Source organism: Malaclemys terrapin, chromosome 15 (assembly GCF_027887155.1).
Source record: "Malaclemys terrapin pileata isolate rMalTer1 chromosome 15, rMalTer1.hap1, whole genome shotgun sequence".
In the NCBI taxonomy this organism is placed as follows: Eukaryota; Metazoa; Chordata; order Testudines; family Emydidae; genus Malaclemys; species Malaclemys terrapin.
Window position 1 is genome coordinate 31,323,807 of NC_071519.1, and position 12,794 is coordinate 31,336,600.

At 52.2% G+C, this 12,794-nt stretch overlaps 1 protein-coding gene across 1 annotated transcript in view; it reads right to left on the minus strand.

Annotated features, from left to right (window-relative positions):
• The window catches only part of ZW10 (zw10 kinetochore protein), an 18,852-nt gene extending 12,893 nt beyond the window's left edge, over nt 1–5,959 (minus strand). Inside the window, exons 1-6 of the mRNA XM_054004811.1 lie at nt 5,768–5,959; nt 4,941–5,075; nt 3,334–3,435; nt 2,354–2,431; nt 2,041–2,200; nt 278–427 (exon numbers count right to left, since the gene is read on the minus strand). Coding sequence (XP_053860786.1) covers nt 278–427; nt 2,041–2,200; nt 2,354–2,431; nt 3,334–3,435; nt 4,941–5,075; nt 5,768–5,884 — 742 coding nt within the window. The 5' untranslated portion in view covers nt 5,885–5,959. The remainder of the gene's footprint in view (nt 1–277; nt 428–2,040; nt 2,201–2,353; nt 2,432–3,333; nt 3,436–4,940; nt 5,076–5,767) is intronic.
• Between the last annotated feature and the right edge of the window lie 6,835 nt (nt 5,960–12,794).

Sequence of the window (12,794 nt, forward strand, 5' to 3'; positions counted from 1 at the left end):
GCTGAATTATCTGACCAAGGGCTAAGGCCACCCTCAAAATGTGAGTGGATGAGATTCTGTGGCCTGTGTAATGCAGGAGGTCAGACTAGACGATCACAATGGTCCCTTCTGACCTTAAAGTCTATGACTCTAAATGCCTCCCTCTTCCCACATTCTGTTCCGTATTTTGAACTGACAATGGGACCCAGTCCCACGCTGGCAGTCTTGAAACAAATTCACTATCTAACAGCAGGCCTCTCTACAGCTCGTTTTAATGGGACACAAAGGCCTGTCTTACCAAAAAGTTTAAGCCTGGTGTGCAGTTCTCCTAGGACAGCAAATGCCTGGAGCACAGAAGCAACAGGTGGTCCAGCGATCTGATCTTCCTTCAATGGCATGGTGCGTAAGTGCAACTCCGTCTGCATCACTGTCTCTGCACTGCTGATTTCTAAGAGAGAGCATAACCATCTCCATTACAATGCAAACTGGGCTAGAGAGGAGCTGACAATCTACAGGACTTCTTGGATTGGCGCTAAAACAAACCATTAAGCTCTCCTTTCTTCACCTCATTTCCCTGACCATAAGCCAGGGAGATCTCAAGGGTGGCTGGGATATGGTGTCACGCTCCTGGCCCCCATCTAATGATCAGCCCTTGCCGGCCTTGGGAGTTGGCATCGGAATCATTATCTCCTGAATGTCAGCATACTGCAAACTGCTTGCGTTGGTCTTTTACACGGATCTTGATGCAATTTCCCTATTTCAAGTTCTGTGCAAATTTAAGATGCAAAGAACATTTTGGCCATAATTACTTTCCCTCCTCCACTATAAACTCAACTGAGGCATGAGCTTGTTTTTTAAACGAGGAATTTCTGTGGTACAGAGGGTACTGAGATACATACATTTGGGCACTGGCTATGTGTCAGTTGTTTACATCTTCCTAAATATCTAAAGCAGCTTGGCAAAACTCTACTCATCGGAATTCAAATATCCTTAGTGTGTTCATAATTGTCATGGTAAGAGTGGGTGATGAACGAATTCATGATGAATTTGCAAGGCTGAGCTAAAGCAGTCTGGATTTCCTGATATGCTCAAGGAGCTATAGTTATATACAAGAAAACGAAACTGTCACTTGAAAGATCAACTGATGAGACCTTCCTCAGAAAACCGAATTGGAAAAATCCTTGTGCATCAGGCATGCTGCACACTCACAGCTCGCTCCGAACAGAGACACTAATATGTGGGTATGGAGGGGATATCCTTACATGGCACAGAGGAAGCTGTAACACCCCACAGGGATTAAAGAATCAGTATCACTTTAGACATAGCTTCAATTACCAACAGTTTTCCATTGCCAGATTATTGCACAGGTAAACCCAATCTCTATCATAAATAGGTCAGAGGAAACTAATCCTTTCTATTTTATTCCTCAACAGAACTACACTTTTTCATTCAAAACAGCACTTCATTATTCCCTCATTGCCTCCTCACCCTGGGACTAGAGCGGGCTCCAAGGAACAGGAGAGGGGGCGTAACTTGCCAAACGAGTCTATGCTGGGCGAGCACGTTCATCTTGACGAAAGGTTTCAGAAGCCTCACCCAGGTAATGGGCCAAGCCAGTTTCTCAATAACGCACAATCTGATATTGTTCAAGCTGGTTTCCTCAGGAGCAGATGAGCAACACATTAGATCTGGGGAAATCCTACAACCTCTCAGGTTTTGCATCATGACCGAGAAAGGAGCTAGAGGCTGAGAACTCTCCGGGCTTCTCTGTCTCACTCACTAGGAAATACTGCTGTATGCGCCAGAAGAAACATTTCAAATACATTTTAAGAGCCACTGAATGTATCAAGCTGCCTGGGATAGCTCCAAACCACCCCCATATGGTGTGAAATTCAAAGAGCGCTGCCTCCAGTCAATCCTACTCACTTAGGAATATGCCGCGGGCAGGAAGGGCTAGCTGAATCCATCCTAGCTCACCTATGTTAACTAACTTCTTAACTCTGAAGAGCTTTTCGAGCCAGGATCATTTCTGTCACTGAACCAAACTAAGATGTTCAGCACCTTTTGATGGAGGAAGCTTCCACAAAACCATTTGCCGCCACTCTTCTCCCAGGTGATAGAGCATGTTCTGTGTCTGTACCGTCAGCTCCGTGCCTAGGGCCTTCAGAACCTTCAGCTCAAAGCCTTTGCGGGATTCTAGCGTTTTCAGACTACTTCGTGCCTAGCAATAAGAGGAAGACAGTTATGCCCAGAGCACGGGACCAGGCAAATTGATCCGATGGCATGCAAGTGCTAACATAAGGGAATCACGGGATATTTATTGACGATATTCATAAGAGATATATTTACATATACTTGAGAAGCTTGTTACTACCTTTTCCAGATGGCGAGCTGCTGCAACATACTTCTTTTCCAGTAATGCAGTGTTATAGTCTTTAATAGCCCTATCAAACTGAAAGAGTTCAATACAAGTTAAATAAAACAAATACAAGGTACTACACTCAGGAAGGAATAATCAGTTGCACAAATACAAAATGGGATATTACTACCAAGGAAGGAGTACTGCGGAAAGAGATCTGTGGGCTATAGTGGATCAGAAACTAACTATGAGTCAGCAGTGTAACACAGTTGCAAATAAAAAGTGAACATCATTTTGGGATGTATTAGGAGGAGTGTTGTAAGCAAGACACGAGAAGTAATTCTCCGCTCTACTCAGCACTGATAAGGCCTCAACTGGAGTACTGTGTCCAGTTCAGGGCACTACACTTCAGGAAAGATGTGGACAATTTGGAGAAAACAACAAAAATAATTAAAGGTCAATAAAACATGATCAATGAGAAAAGATTGGGAAAAAAAAAAACCAACCCTGGGTTTGGTTAGTCTGGAGAAGAGAAGGCTGAAGGGGGACAGGACAAGAAGCAATGGGCTTAAATTGCAGCAAGGGAGATTTAGGTTGGACATTAGGAAAAAATTCCTAACTGTAAAGATAGTTAAGCATTGGAACAAATTACCTAAGCTGGTTGTGGAATCTCTGTCATTGGAGTGTTCTTAAGAACAGCTTGGATAAACACCTATCTGGGATGGTCTAGATAATACTTGGCCCTGCCTCAGTGCAGGGAACTGGATGAGATGACCTACTGAGGTCTCTTCCAGTCCTACATTTCTATGATTCGGTAATCACACACAAACAAGTTTCAGCTCTAAGATTACAGAGCTCTTTTTAAAAACATGATATGAATAGAGATAGAAGAGTCATGATTATTTATTCACTATGGAGACCCATGAAGAGGTCAGTGGAAAAAAGTACAGAAACACTTTGCCATCTGAAGCCATTTTCCCAGCCTCCTTCCTCACCTCTTGCAGCTGTTTCAGCACACTCAGAACCAACGAGTCTCGCTCCAGCTGCTGCTTCAGTTCAGTAAATTCCGCAATGGCCACGTTCAGATCTTGCCGGACCTAGAACAGCAGCACAGACATCAAGCCTTCAGCAGTTCATTAACAGTAAGCAAAGGCTAAGAGAGCCATTTCTATTTCAAAAGTAACACCGACATGACAACACCAGCGTGCTGCCTCAAACGTACCTACCTCCAAAAGTTACAAACAATACCTAAGGTTATTATAACGGAAAGAAATTAGAAAGAAAAAAAGGTTATATTTCCTCAGTGTATTTACCTAGTGCAGTTGACAGAAATGTGTATATATTCAGTTTCTCTGTATGATCAGACTGTTTTAATCTCACTAGAAAGACACTTTTAAAAAGCAGAGGAGAAAAAAATCTCGTAAAAAAAAATTAAAAGCATTATTGTACGGGAATTTTTGAAAAAAAGTAGAACATGGCGATATCAAATTGCAGATCTTTAAAAAAAAAAAATTATTCAAGTCAAAAGATTCCAGAGTGCTTTTAACAGTTCTCCAATTTTAAATTAGATAAATGTCAATTTGAACTTAACCAAAAGTAAAGTTTAAGTATACATTTTAAACGGTTCCATAGGCATGCAAGATCAATAGATGTGTTTCCCTTTTTTTAAAAAAAGATCCCCAAACTGTTAAATAAACAAACAATCTCCTGCATCATTTGTACCTTAAATACTGCAGCACTAGGAACCCAAAGCTGAAATTGACTACAGACAAGTGTAACTGATGTCACTGATTGTTATTGTATACTCTGAGAAATATAAATTAAATACACAGCAACAAATAAACAGAGACAAGTAAAGTGGATGTTTAAGATTCTTTCACTTTTAACATAGCATAACTGGTATCAGATGTAAAAGTTATTTTCACATCGTATAATTTTTGAGTTGATCATTCTCCTTTGCAAAGAAAAAATCCAGATTTATATCCCATCTGCATTAGAGCCTTTCTAACTTAGATTTCAAAGCCAGAGTGGCAAGGCAGAGGACAGCTAAGAGAATTAGTCCAGGGGTATAGAAAGGACGACACACACAAAAAATATAAGCAGGCCACGGGAAGGACAATCTTGCAATCAATATACAGAAAATCTGGGCTCAGTTCCCAGCTCTGCACAGAATCTCCGTGTGACCTTGGCCAAGTCATGCCACTTCTTCGTGCCTCAGTTTCCCCATCAGCAAAATAAGAATGATTCCTCCCTATCTCAATGCGGTGAGGCTTAGAAGATAAATGCATTAATATACACAAGGGGCTCTGAAACTACTGTGATGAGCACCACGGAAAACCATTCAGCTACATAATTACTGAATAAGTTATAGCCCGCCTTTATTTATATCCCAGGTCTGATACATCATACATCGGTATGTTTCAATCAAGGGCACTCTTTATAAGAGGCTGCGATTCATCCTGGAATCCTTAGCCAAGATCCTCTTCCCCTGCCTTCCTGGCCAGCATGCTCATGGCTGCACATCAGTGGAGTTGCACTGCTTTGGGATGATGCAGGATGAAAGCTGCTAGATACAGATAAAGTGAAACCGCTGCTGCGTCACCTCATTTTCGATCCTGGATTTCAGTAGGTCGATGTTGCTGGACAGACTGTCCACTTGTGACACCAAGTCCTCAGCGCTCTGCATGCTCGGGAGGAACTCGTTGTACTTCTTGTTAATCATGTTGCAGACTTCGCCCTAGGTAGAAGGGATGGACTCGGGATCAGAAAAACAAACACCCATAGGGTTGCCAACTCTGACTGAAGCTATTCCGGGAGATATTTTTTTTCCCCACCATGACGTCATGTCATGTTCTTAAAATATCCTATTAAAACCTCCCGGGTTGCTTTCAATAGTCACCAAGAGATTGATGCCGATTGTGGGAGACTCCAGGCCAATCCTGGAGGGTTGACAACCCTAAACACCCACAGAGAGACACCCCAAGGCCGTGGCCACGGGGCCAAAGCCTCCCACCCCCATCGCAGCCCGACATGGGTGAGATGGGCAGTGTCACCCCCACCACGCTCACACCCTGTCCCTCCCCTTCTCCGGGCCCCCCGACAGCCTTTCTAACCCGCCTTCATTTACTCCCCAACTGCCCCCCCCCGCCCATGATCCCAGATTCATCCCCTGCCCCCAGTGCTCCCTGTCCCCCTGGAGTCGCCCTGTCCAGGGTCCCCATAGGCAGCCCCCTGTCCAGAGTCCCCTTTTCTCCTCCCCCCTTCCCAGCCCCCCTGCTCTGCCACTATCAACACACACACACACACACACACTGGGGTCCCACCATGCTCCAATCCCCGGATCCCCCCTCTGCCCCCCCCCACCCCGCTACCCTGCCTCCCGCCTGACCCCGCCCCACATCCAGCCCCCGATCTCCTCCCCGGGCCCACCCTCAGCTCCTCCACGCGGCGGGAGAGCCGGGCGATCCGCGTGCCCAGATCCTCCTTCTCCAGCCGGCCCGAGTGCGCCAGCACCGCAGCCACCAGCGAGGGGGACGGGGCAGCCATGGGGACCCAGCGCCCGGGCACAGACCCCCGGCCACCACCTCCTCAGCGGCCCGCCACCGCGCGGCACCACGGGAAAGTGAGTCCGCCCGCCCGCTACTGCGGGACTCCAACTCCCAGAGTGCACCACGCAGGGCGGGCCTACGAGCTGCGGCGTGGGACAAACCTATTTCGAACGTGTTGCTCTTTCTCCGCCATTCCATTGGTCCGCAGCCGCCGAGCGCGTGAACGAGCTCCCCGTCTGATTGGTCCGCTGCCGCGGGGCGGGGAATATAAACCGGGACCCCCAGACCTGCTGCCTCTCGGCCAGGGGGAGCCGGGGCTGCCGCTGGGCCGCGCAGCGAAGGCGGTAAGTGGGGCGGGCGGGGGAGGAGCCCGGGCCGGGGATGCCGCGGGCCAGCTGGGGCTAGAACGCCGGAGCCGCCCAGAGGCTGCGAGGAGGGGGGCTCGGGCAGGGGCGCTGGGCTGGTGCCGGAGCGGCCCGGGGGGGAGGGAGAGGAGGGGGAGAGAGCTGGGCTGGTGCCGGTGCCATAGCGGTGGGGGGGGGGGGAGAGAGCTGGGCTGGTGCCGGTGCCATAGCGGTGGGGGGGGGGGGGGAGAGAGCTGGGCTGGTGCCGGTGCCATAGCGGTGGGGGGGGGAAGAGCTGGGCTGGTGCCGGTGCCATAGCGGTGGGGGGGGGGGGAGAGAGCTGGGCTGGTGCCGGTGCCATAGCGGTGGGGGAGGGGGGAGGAAGAGCTGGGCTGGTGCCGGTGCCATAGCGGTGGGGGGGGGGGGGAGAGAGCTGGGCTGGTGCCGGTGCCATAGCGGTGGGGGGGGGGGGAGAGAGCTGGGCTGGTGCCGGTGCCATAGCGGTGGGGGGGGGAAGAGCTGGGCTGGTGCCGGTGCCATAGCGGTGGGGGGGGGGGGAGGAAGAGCTGGGCTGGTGCCGGTGCCATAGCGGTGGGGGAGGGGGGAGGAAGAGCTGGGCTGGTGCCGGTGCCATAGCGGTGGGGGAGGGGGGAGGAAGAGCTGGGCTGGTGCCGGTGCCATAGCGGTGGGGGGGGGGGGAGGAAGAGCTGGGCTGGTGCCGGTGCCATAGCGGTGGGGGGGGGGGGAAAGAGCTGGGCTGGTGCCGGTGCCATAGCGGTGGGGGAGGGGGGAGGAAGAGCTGGGCTGGTGCCGGTGCCATAGCGGTGGGGGAGGGGGGAGGAAGAGCTGGGCTGGTGCCGGTGCCATAGCGGTGGGGGGGGGGGAGGAAGAGCTGGGCTGGTGCCGGTGCCATAGCGGTGGGGGGGGGGGGGAGAGAGCTGGGCTGGTGCCGGTGCCATAGCGGTGGGGGGGGGGGAGAGAGCTGGGCTGGTGCCGGTGCCATAGCGGTGGGGGGGGGGGAGGAAGAGCTGGGCTGGTGCCGGTGCCATAGCGGTGGGGGGGGGGGGGGGAGAGAGCTGGGCTGGTGCCGGTGCCATAGCGGTGGGGGGGGGGGGGGGAGAGAGCTGGGCTGGTGCCGGTGCCATAGCGGTGGGGGGGGGGGGGGAAGAGCTGGGCTGGTGCCGGTGCCATAGCGGTGGGGGGGGGGGGGGAAGAGCTGGGCTGGTGCCGGTGCCATAGCGGTGGGGGGGGGGGAGGAAGAGCTGGGCTGGTGCCGGTGCCATAGCGGTGGGGGAGGGGGGAGGAAGAGCTGGGCTGGTGCCGGTGCCATAGCGGTGGGGGAGGGGGGAGGAAGAGCTGGGCTGGTGCCGGTGCCATAGCGGTGGGGGAGGGGGGAGGAAGAGCTGGGCTGGTGCCGGTGCCATAGCGGTGGGGGAGGGGGGAGGAAGAGCTGGGCTGGTGCCGGTGCCATAGCGGTGGGGGGGGGGGAGGAAGAGCTGGGCTGGTGCCGGTGCCATAGCGGTGGGGGGGGGGGGGAAGAGCTGGGCTGGTGCCGGTGCCATAGCGGTGGGGGGGGGGGAGGAAGAGCTGGGCTGGTGCCGGTGCCATAGCGGTGGGGGAGGGGGGAGGAAGAGCTGGGCTGGTGCCGGTGCCATAGCGGTGGGGGGGGGGGGGAGCTGGGCTGGTGCCGGTGCCATAGCGGTGGGGGGGGGAAGAGCTGGGCTGGTGCCGGTGCCATAGCGGTGGGGGGGGGGGAAGAGCTGGGCTGGTGCCGGTGCCATAGCGGTGGGGGGGGGGGAAGAGCTGGGCTGGTGCCGGTGCCATAGCGGTGGGGGGGGGGGGAGCTGGGCTGGTGCCGGTGCCATAGCGGTGGGGGGGGGGGAGCTGGGCTGGTGCCGGTGCCATAGCGGTGGGGGGGGGGGAAGAGCTGGGCTGGTGCCGGTGCCATAGCGGTGGGGGGGGGGGGGAAGAGCTGGGCTGGTGCCGGTGCCATAGCGGTGGGGGGGGGGGGAAGAGCTGGGCTGGTGCCGGTGCCATAGCGGTGGGGGGGGGAGAGCTGGGCTGGTGCCGGTGCCATAGCGGTGGGGGGGGGGGGAAGAGCTGGGCTGGTGCCGGTGCCATAGCGGTGGGGGGGGGGGAGAGCTGGGCTGGTGCCGGTGCCATAGCGGTGGGGGGGGGGGGGGAAGAGCTGGGCTGGTGCCGGTGCCATAGCGGTGGGGGGGGGGGGGGAAGAGCTGGGCTGGTGCCGGTGCCATAGCGGTGGGGGGGGGAGAGCTGGGCTGGTGCCGGTGCCATAGCGGTGGGGGGGGGAGAGCTGGGCTGGTGCCGGTGCCATAGCGGTGGGGGGGGGGGGAGAGCTGGGCTGGTGCCGGTGCCAAAGCGGTGGGGGGGGGGAGAGCTGGGCTGGTGCCGGTGCCAAAGCGGTGGGGGAGGGGGGGAGCTGGGCTGGTGCCGGTGCCATAACGGGGGGAAGGGCCCTTTGGAGGCGTCTGAAAAGCTGTCTGTGACGGGGGAGCGCTTGGCACCTGCTCCAGAGGCTGCCCAGCCAGGTCTACTCCTGCTTTGCATCCGAGACACCCACTCACCTGTCTTCTCTGCAGGAGGGGTCAGTGACCTGAATGTTTGTTTCCTTCCCTCTTGCCTGGAGGGGATTGGCTCTCCGTGGGGATCTGGTTGGGAAATGTATCTGACTTACTGTGGGACCTTCCAGACAAACTTTATTTTCCCGTCTGTTTCTCACTCTTTGAAAGGGCAAGAACAAGAGGAATAAATGGTTTTTGAGGGACTTTGGTTTTCCAATAAAAGCTTTCACTTAATCACAAGTGTGTTGGATTTTTCTTTTGCAGGGGAGGGGGGGTGGGAGAGAAGCTTGTAGCAAAACTTCCAACCTGGGATAATGTGGTGTTTCTCCCATTGCTTATGAAGGTCTGAGTTGGAGCTTGATTTTAAATCCCTCCCAGCTGCTTGGCCAACCTCCCTGAGAACACTGTCCCCCTGGATCTCTAGCATGGGTCAGGGAAGCCATGTTCTGAGACATCAAACTCTAGAGCAGATATCCTCAGACTGCAAGCAGCTCTTTGCAGCACCTATTACAACATGGATTTAATTAATCACTCAGGATGCTTTTCCTATATTGATTTGTACAAAGCCATTGATGTTGCTGTGAACATAGAAAAACTAAAGTTTTCCCATGTCATAATGTTTAAATATGAATCTACAGTAAATGAAACAATGAATTCACACCACTGGGGCTTTTTACAGTAATGATTGCTAATTTGGCTTCCAAACCACTGAGTTCTGAGTATTGCTGCTCTAGAGCTAAACTTTTGAGGCTATTGGTATACCCTGCAAGTGAAGGATGCAGGATTCTCTATAGGTAACCTGTACATGCTGGTTGACCTTTGCCTCTCACAGGGAGAGCAGAGAACTGGGCTATGGGCTGATGGGGCCCCAGAGAAGGGGTGGGGGAGACTTGACTAGTAGTAGATTGCTGAGCAAAGAGCATGGGCTTGCTACCCTGCAAGGCCATCAGGAAGATAGGGGGCTCCAGTAAATGGACCTTCCCAAAGTCACTGGACTACACCTCATTAAGCATGAGGCTGCAGGAGTTGGAACTACCTGTTTGGTAGTAGAAATCAGTTCTACTGCCCTCTACCAAAGTGATCTCCTAGGATAACCACTAGCTGTTCTCCCTCTCCCACCAGGTCTGGTGTTCCTGACATATCTAAAATTGTCTGCACTTCAGAGCAGAAACATTGTGTGGGTTTGTCCCCCACCATTGCCACAACACAAATACCCTAAGGTAGGTGTTTGGGTGCTGTATAAATGAATGTGTACCCTCCTTTTGCACTTCTGGAGGAAACCTGAGTACTTTCCTTGTAAGTAGCTAAGCCTGTATTATATCATTTCCTTTCTGCTTGCACAAAGCCACCACCATCTAAGGAAACTACACTGCTAGCCTCTAAATTCAAATGGCTGCTGCTCTATGCTTATTAACACAGCTGCAGAGAAAGATGGATTCAGGATGGCAAGCTGCAAGAGGCCTGTAGCTAAGTAATCCAAAACTATGATGGCATGGAGCAAAGGCCCATGTGAACTGCCAGCACTGGCCTGGTCCTCTCTGCAGAACATCCTGAAAGGGAGAATAGGCCCTGCACCCTTATGGTAAAGGTAGAAATATAGCTAACATTCACCCTTCTTCAGACTCACTTCTCTCTGAGAGGTGAAGCAACATGGCATGTCTGCTGAAGAAAAGCTTGCATTAGAACCTGCTGCTGTCCTCATCTGCTCACACACAAAACAGGAGCTAATTCATCAACCAGTGTGAAATAATGTGAGGACCATTCCCAGTTAGTGTTCCTTTTGTCTTCTCCTTCCATAACTACACTGGAGGTGTGTAGTAATTTAGCCCTTGTAAGCCTGTGATTCTATGCCTGGATGCAGAAAAGAGCTGCTAAACTGCCTTTCAAAAGTAGTGAGATCTAGCAAGTCTTTAACCTGCATTATATCTGCTCCCCCACACGTCTATCCGTAAAGCAATAATACACAGCTGGTGGGAGTATATTATTGAGGTGGTGTGGGGGCTGAATGGGGGGGATTAGGTAAGAGAGCTAGCTGACCACTGGCTAGACTCTGCACAGATTGTAGCTGTATCGCAGACTGGCAATTCTTTTCCTGCAGACTTCACTACAATTAAATACTAAAAACTGCTCAAAATAAACCTGGGATCAGTGAGTGGTAAATGGGGTTCTTTTTGGCTGATTGAATAATATTTGAGCTAATCACAACAAGGAACATATGATTGAGATAATACCCTTCGCAATCTCTCATTTTATGAAATAGCAGGAAAGGAAACAGATTAACCCACTTTCCATGCTCTGTAATGCAACTGCAGGGAACTTTCCTGAGAACAGCTGTCAGTTTCCCTCCTCTGCATTTCTGCTTTGCAATGGATGCAGGAGAGGCAGAGAGTTAATCTGGACAGCTGCCCGTGACCCTGCTGTGTTTACCAGACTGAGTGTGCAGAGAGGCCAAGTATCTCAGACTGGACAAGCCGTAGCAGACAAGCCCAGCTGCTTTGCCTTCCCTCACTGCTTGGAGGGGGAAGTCACCAGTCTTAATGCTGCCGGCAGCCGTCTTTCTCACATGCTTTGGGCATGTAAGATTTTATCAGCAGGTATCTTTGTCTCCCCTGAACTTTCATTAAATAACTGGTAGGAGCTAATCTCCCAACCCTGTATTCTAGCAGCAGGATCACCCCCAGCTGAAAAACAGTCTACAGCCCTAGCTGCCAAGCAATAGACAAAGTTGGGCAGCTGATGGCCTTCCCTGTTGGCTTTATACATTTGGCCTGAACAGCCAGATTGTTATTAAACAAGATGAAAAATGTAACCTCATTCCCACTGGTAATATAAGATCAAGGACCTGGAGAGGCTGGTGGCAGATGGAAGGGGCAATACAGATGAACTTGCTCCTTTTTAATTCACTGGAGGGGTGGGGGCAATCCTGTTGCTATTAATAGATGGAGAGAGAGGCTAGAAGATGCTTCCCATAGATCTTTGAGTTGGGGTTGTGCACAGAGTTGATCACAAGCAAATTCACAATGCTGGTGAAACGTGTCAGATTGTAGTGCTGGAGCCTAACAGATTCTGGTATTCCTGGAATGGTGCACCATGCACAGCAGCTACAGAAGTGCTTCTCCTCCCCCCCACAAAGCCCTGCAGGTATGCCCTGTCCATGCTCCAGCCTGTTCACCCCTAAGAATGGGAGTGAGGGACTAAGGGCCAGATCCTCCAAGGCAGGGGTTCTCAAACTGGGGCTTGGGACCCCTCAAGGGGCCATGAGGTTATTACATGGGGGGGTTGTGAGCTGTCAACCTCCTCCCCAAACCTCACTTTGCCTCCAGCATTTATAATAGTGTTAAATATATGAAAAAGTGTTTTTACTTTATAAGGGGGGGTCACACTCAGCGGCTTGCTGTGTGAAAGGGGTCACCAGTACAGAAGTCTGAGAACCCCTGCTCCAAGCTCTTTACACACCTAACTCCTGTTAATTTCAGTGGGAGTTAGGTGCCTAATATTTTCGAGCACCTGGGCTCAGATCTGAAACAATATCCAACTGGTAAAAGGCTCCGGTTCCCATTCTCAGCCCCCTGCACAGGCAGTGGCCCTGTAGACTGGGCAGGAACCCGCCCGCATATGCAAACACATACATGCCCAGTGCTTATACACACTCACAAACGCTGCTCTCTAGGGGTTTCAGAGATTTTAATCACCCGCTGAATTTTTTTGTTTTTCCGTGACCTTATTACAAAAGACTTTGCAAAAATAATTCCACTTAGCTGCAGCTCGACCTGGAGACGCGGGATGTGTTGAGAGGTTAGGGACAGCGGTCAGAGGACGCAGGGAAGGAGGGGGGAGGGATACACCGTACAGAGAGAGAGTTCCATATGGCACTGTCAGTAGGAGAAACTTCCACGGGAGTGCCCGAGCTGCGTCTGGGGGAAGCACCAGCTCCGGGTACCTACAGTCCATGAAGGACGTGGCATGGTGGCAGGAGAATGTA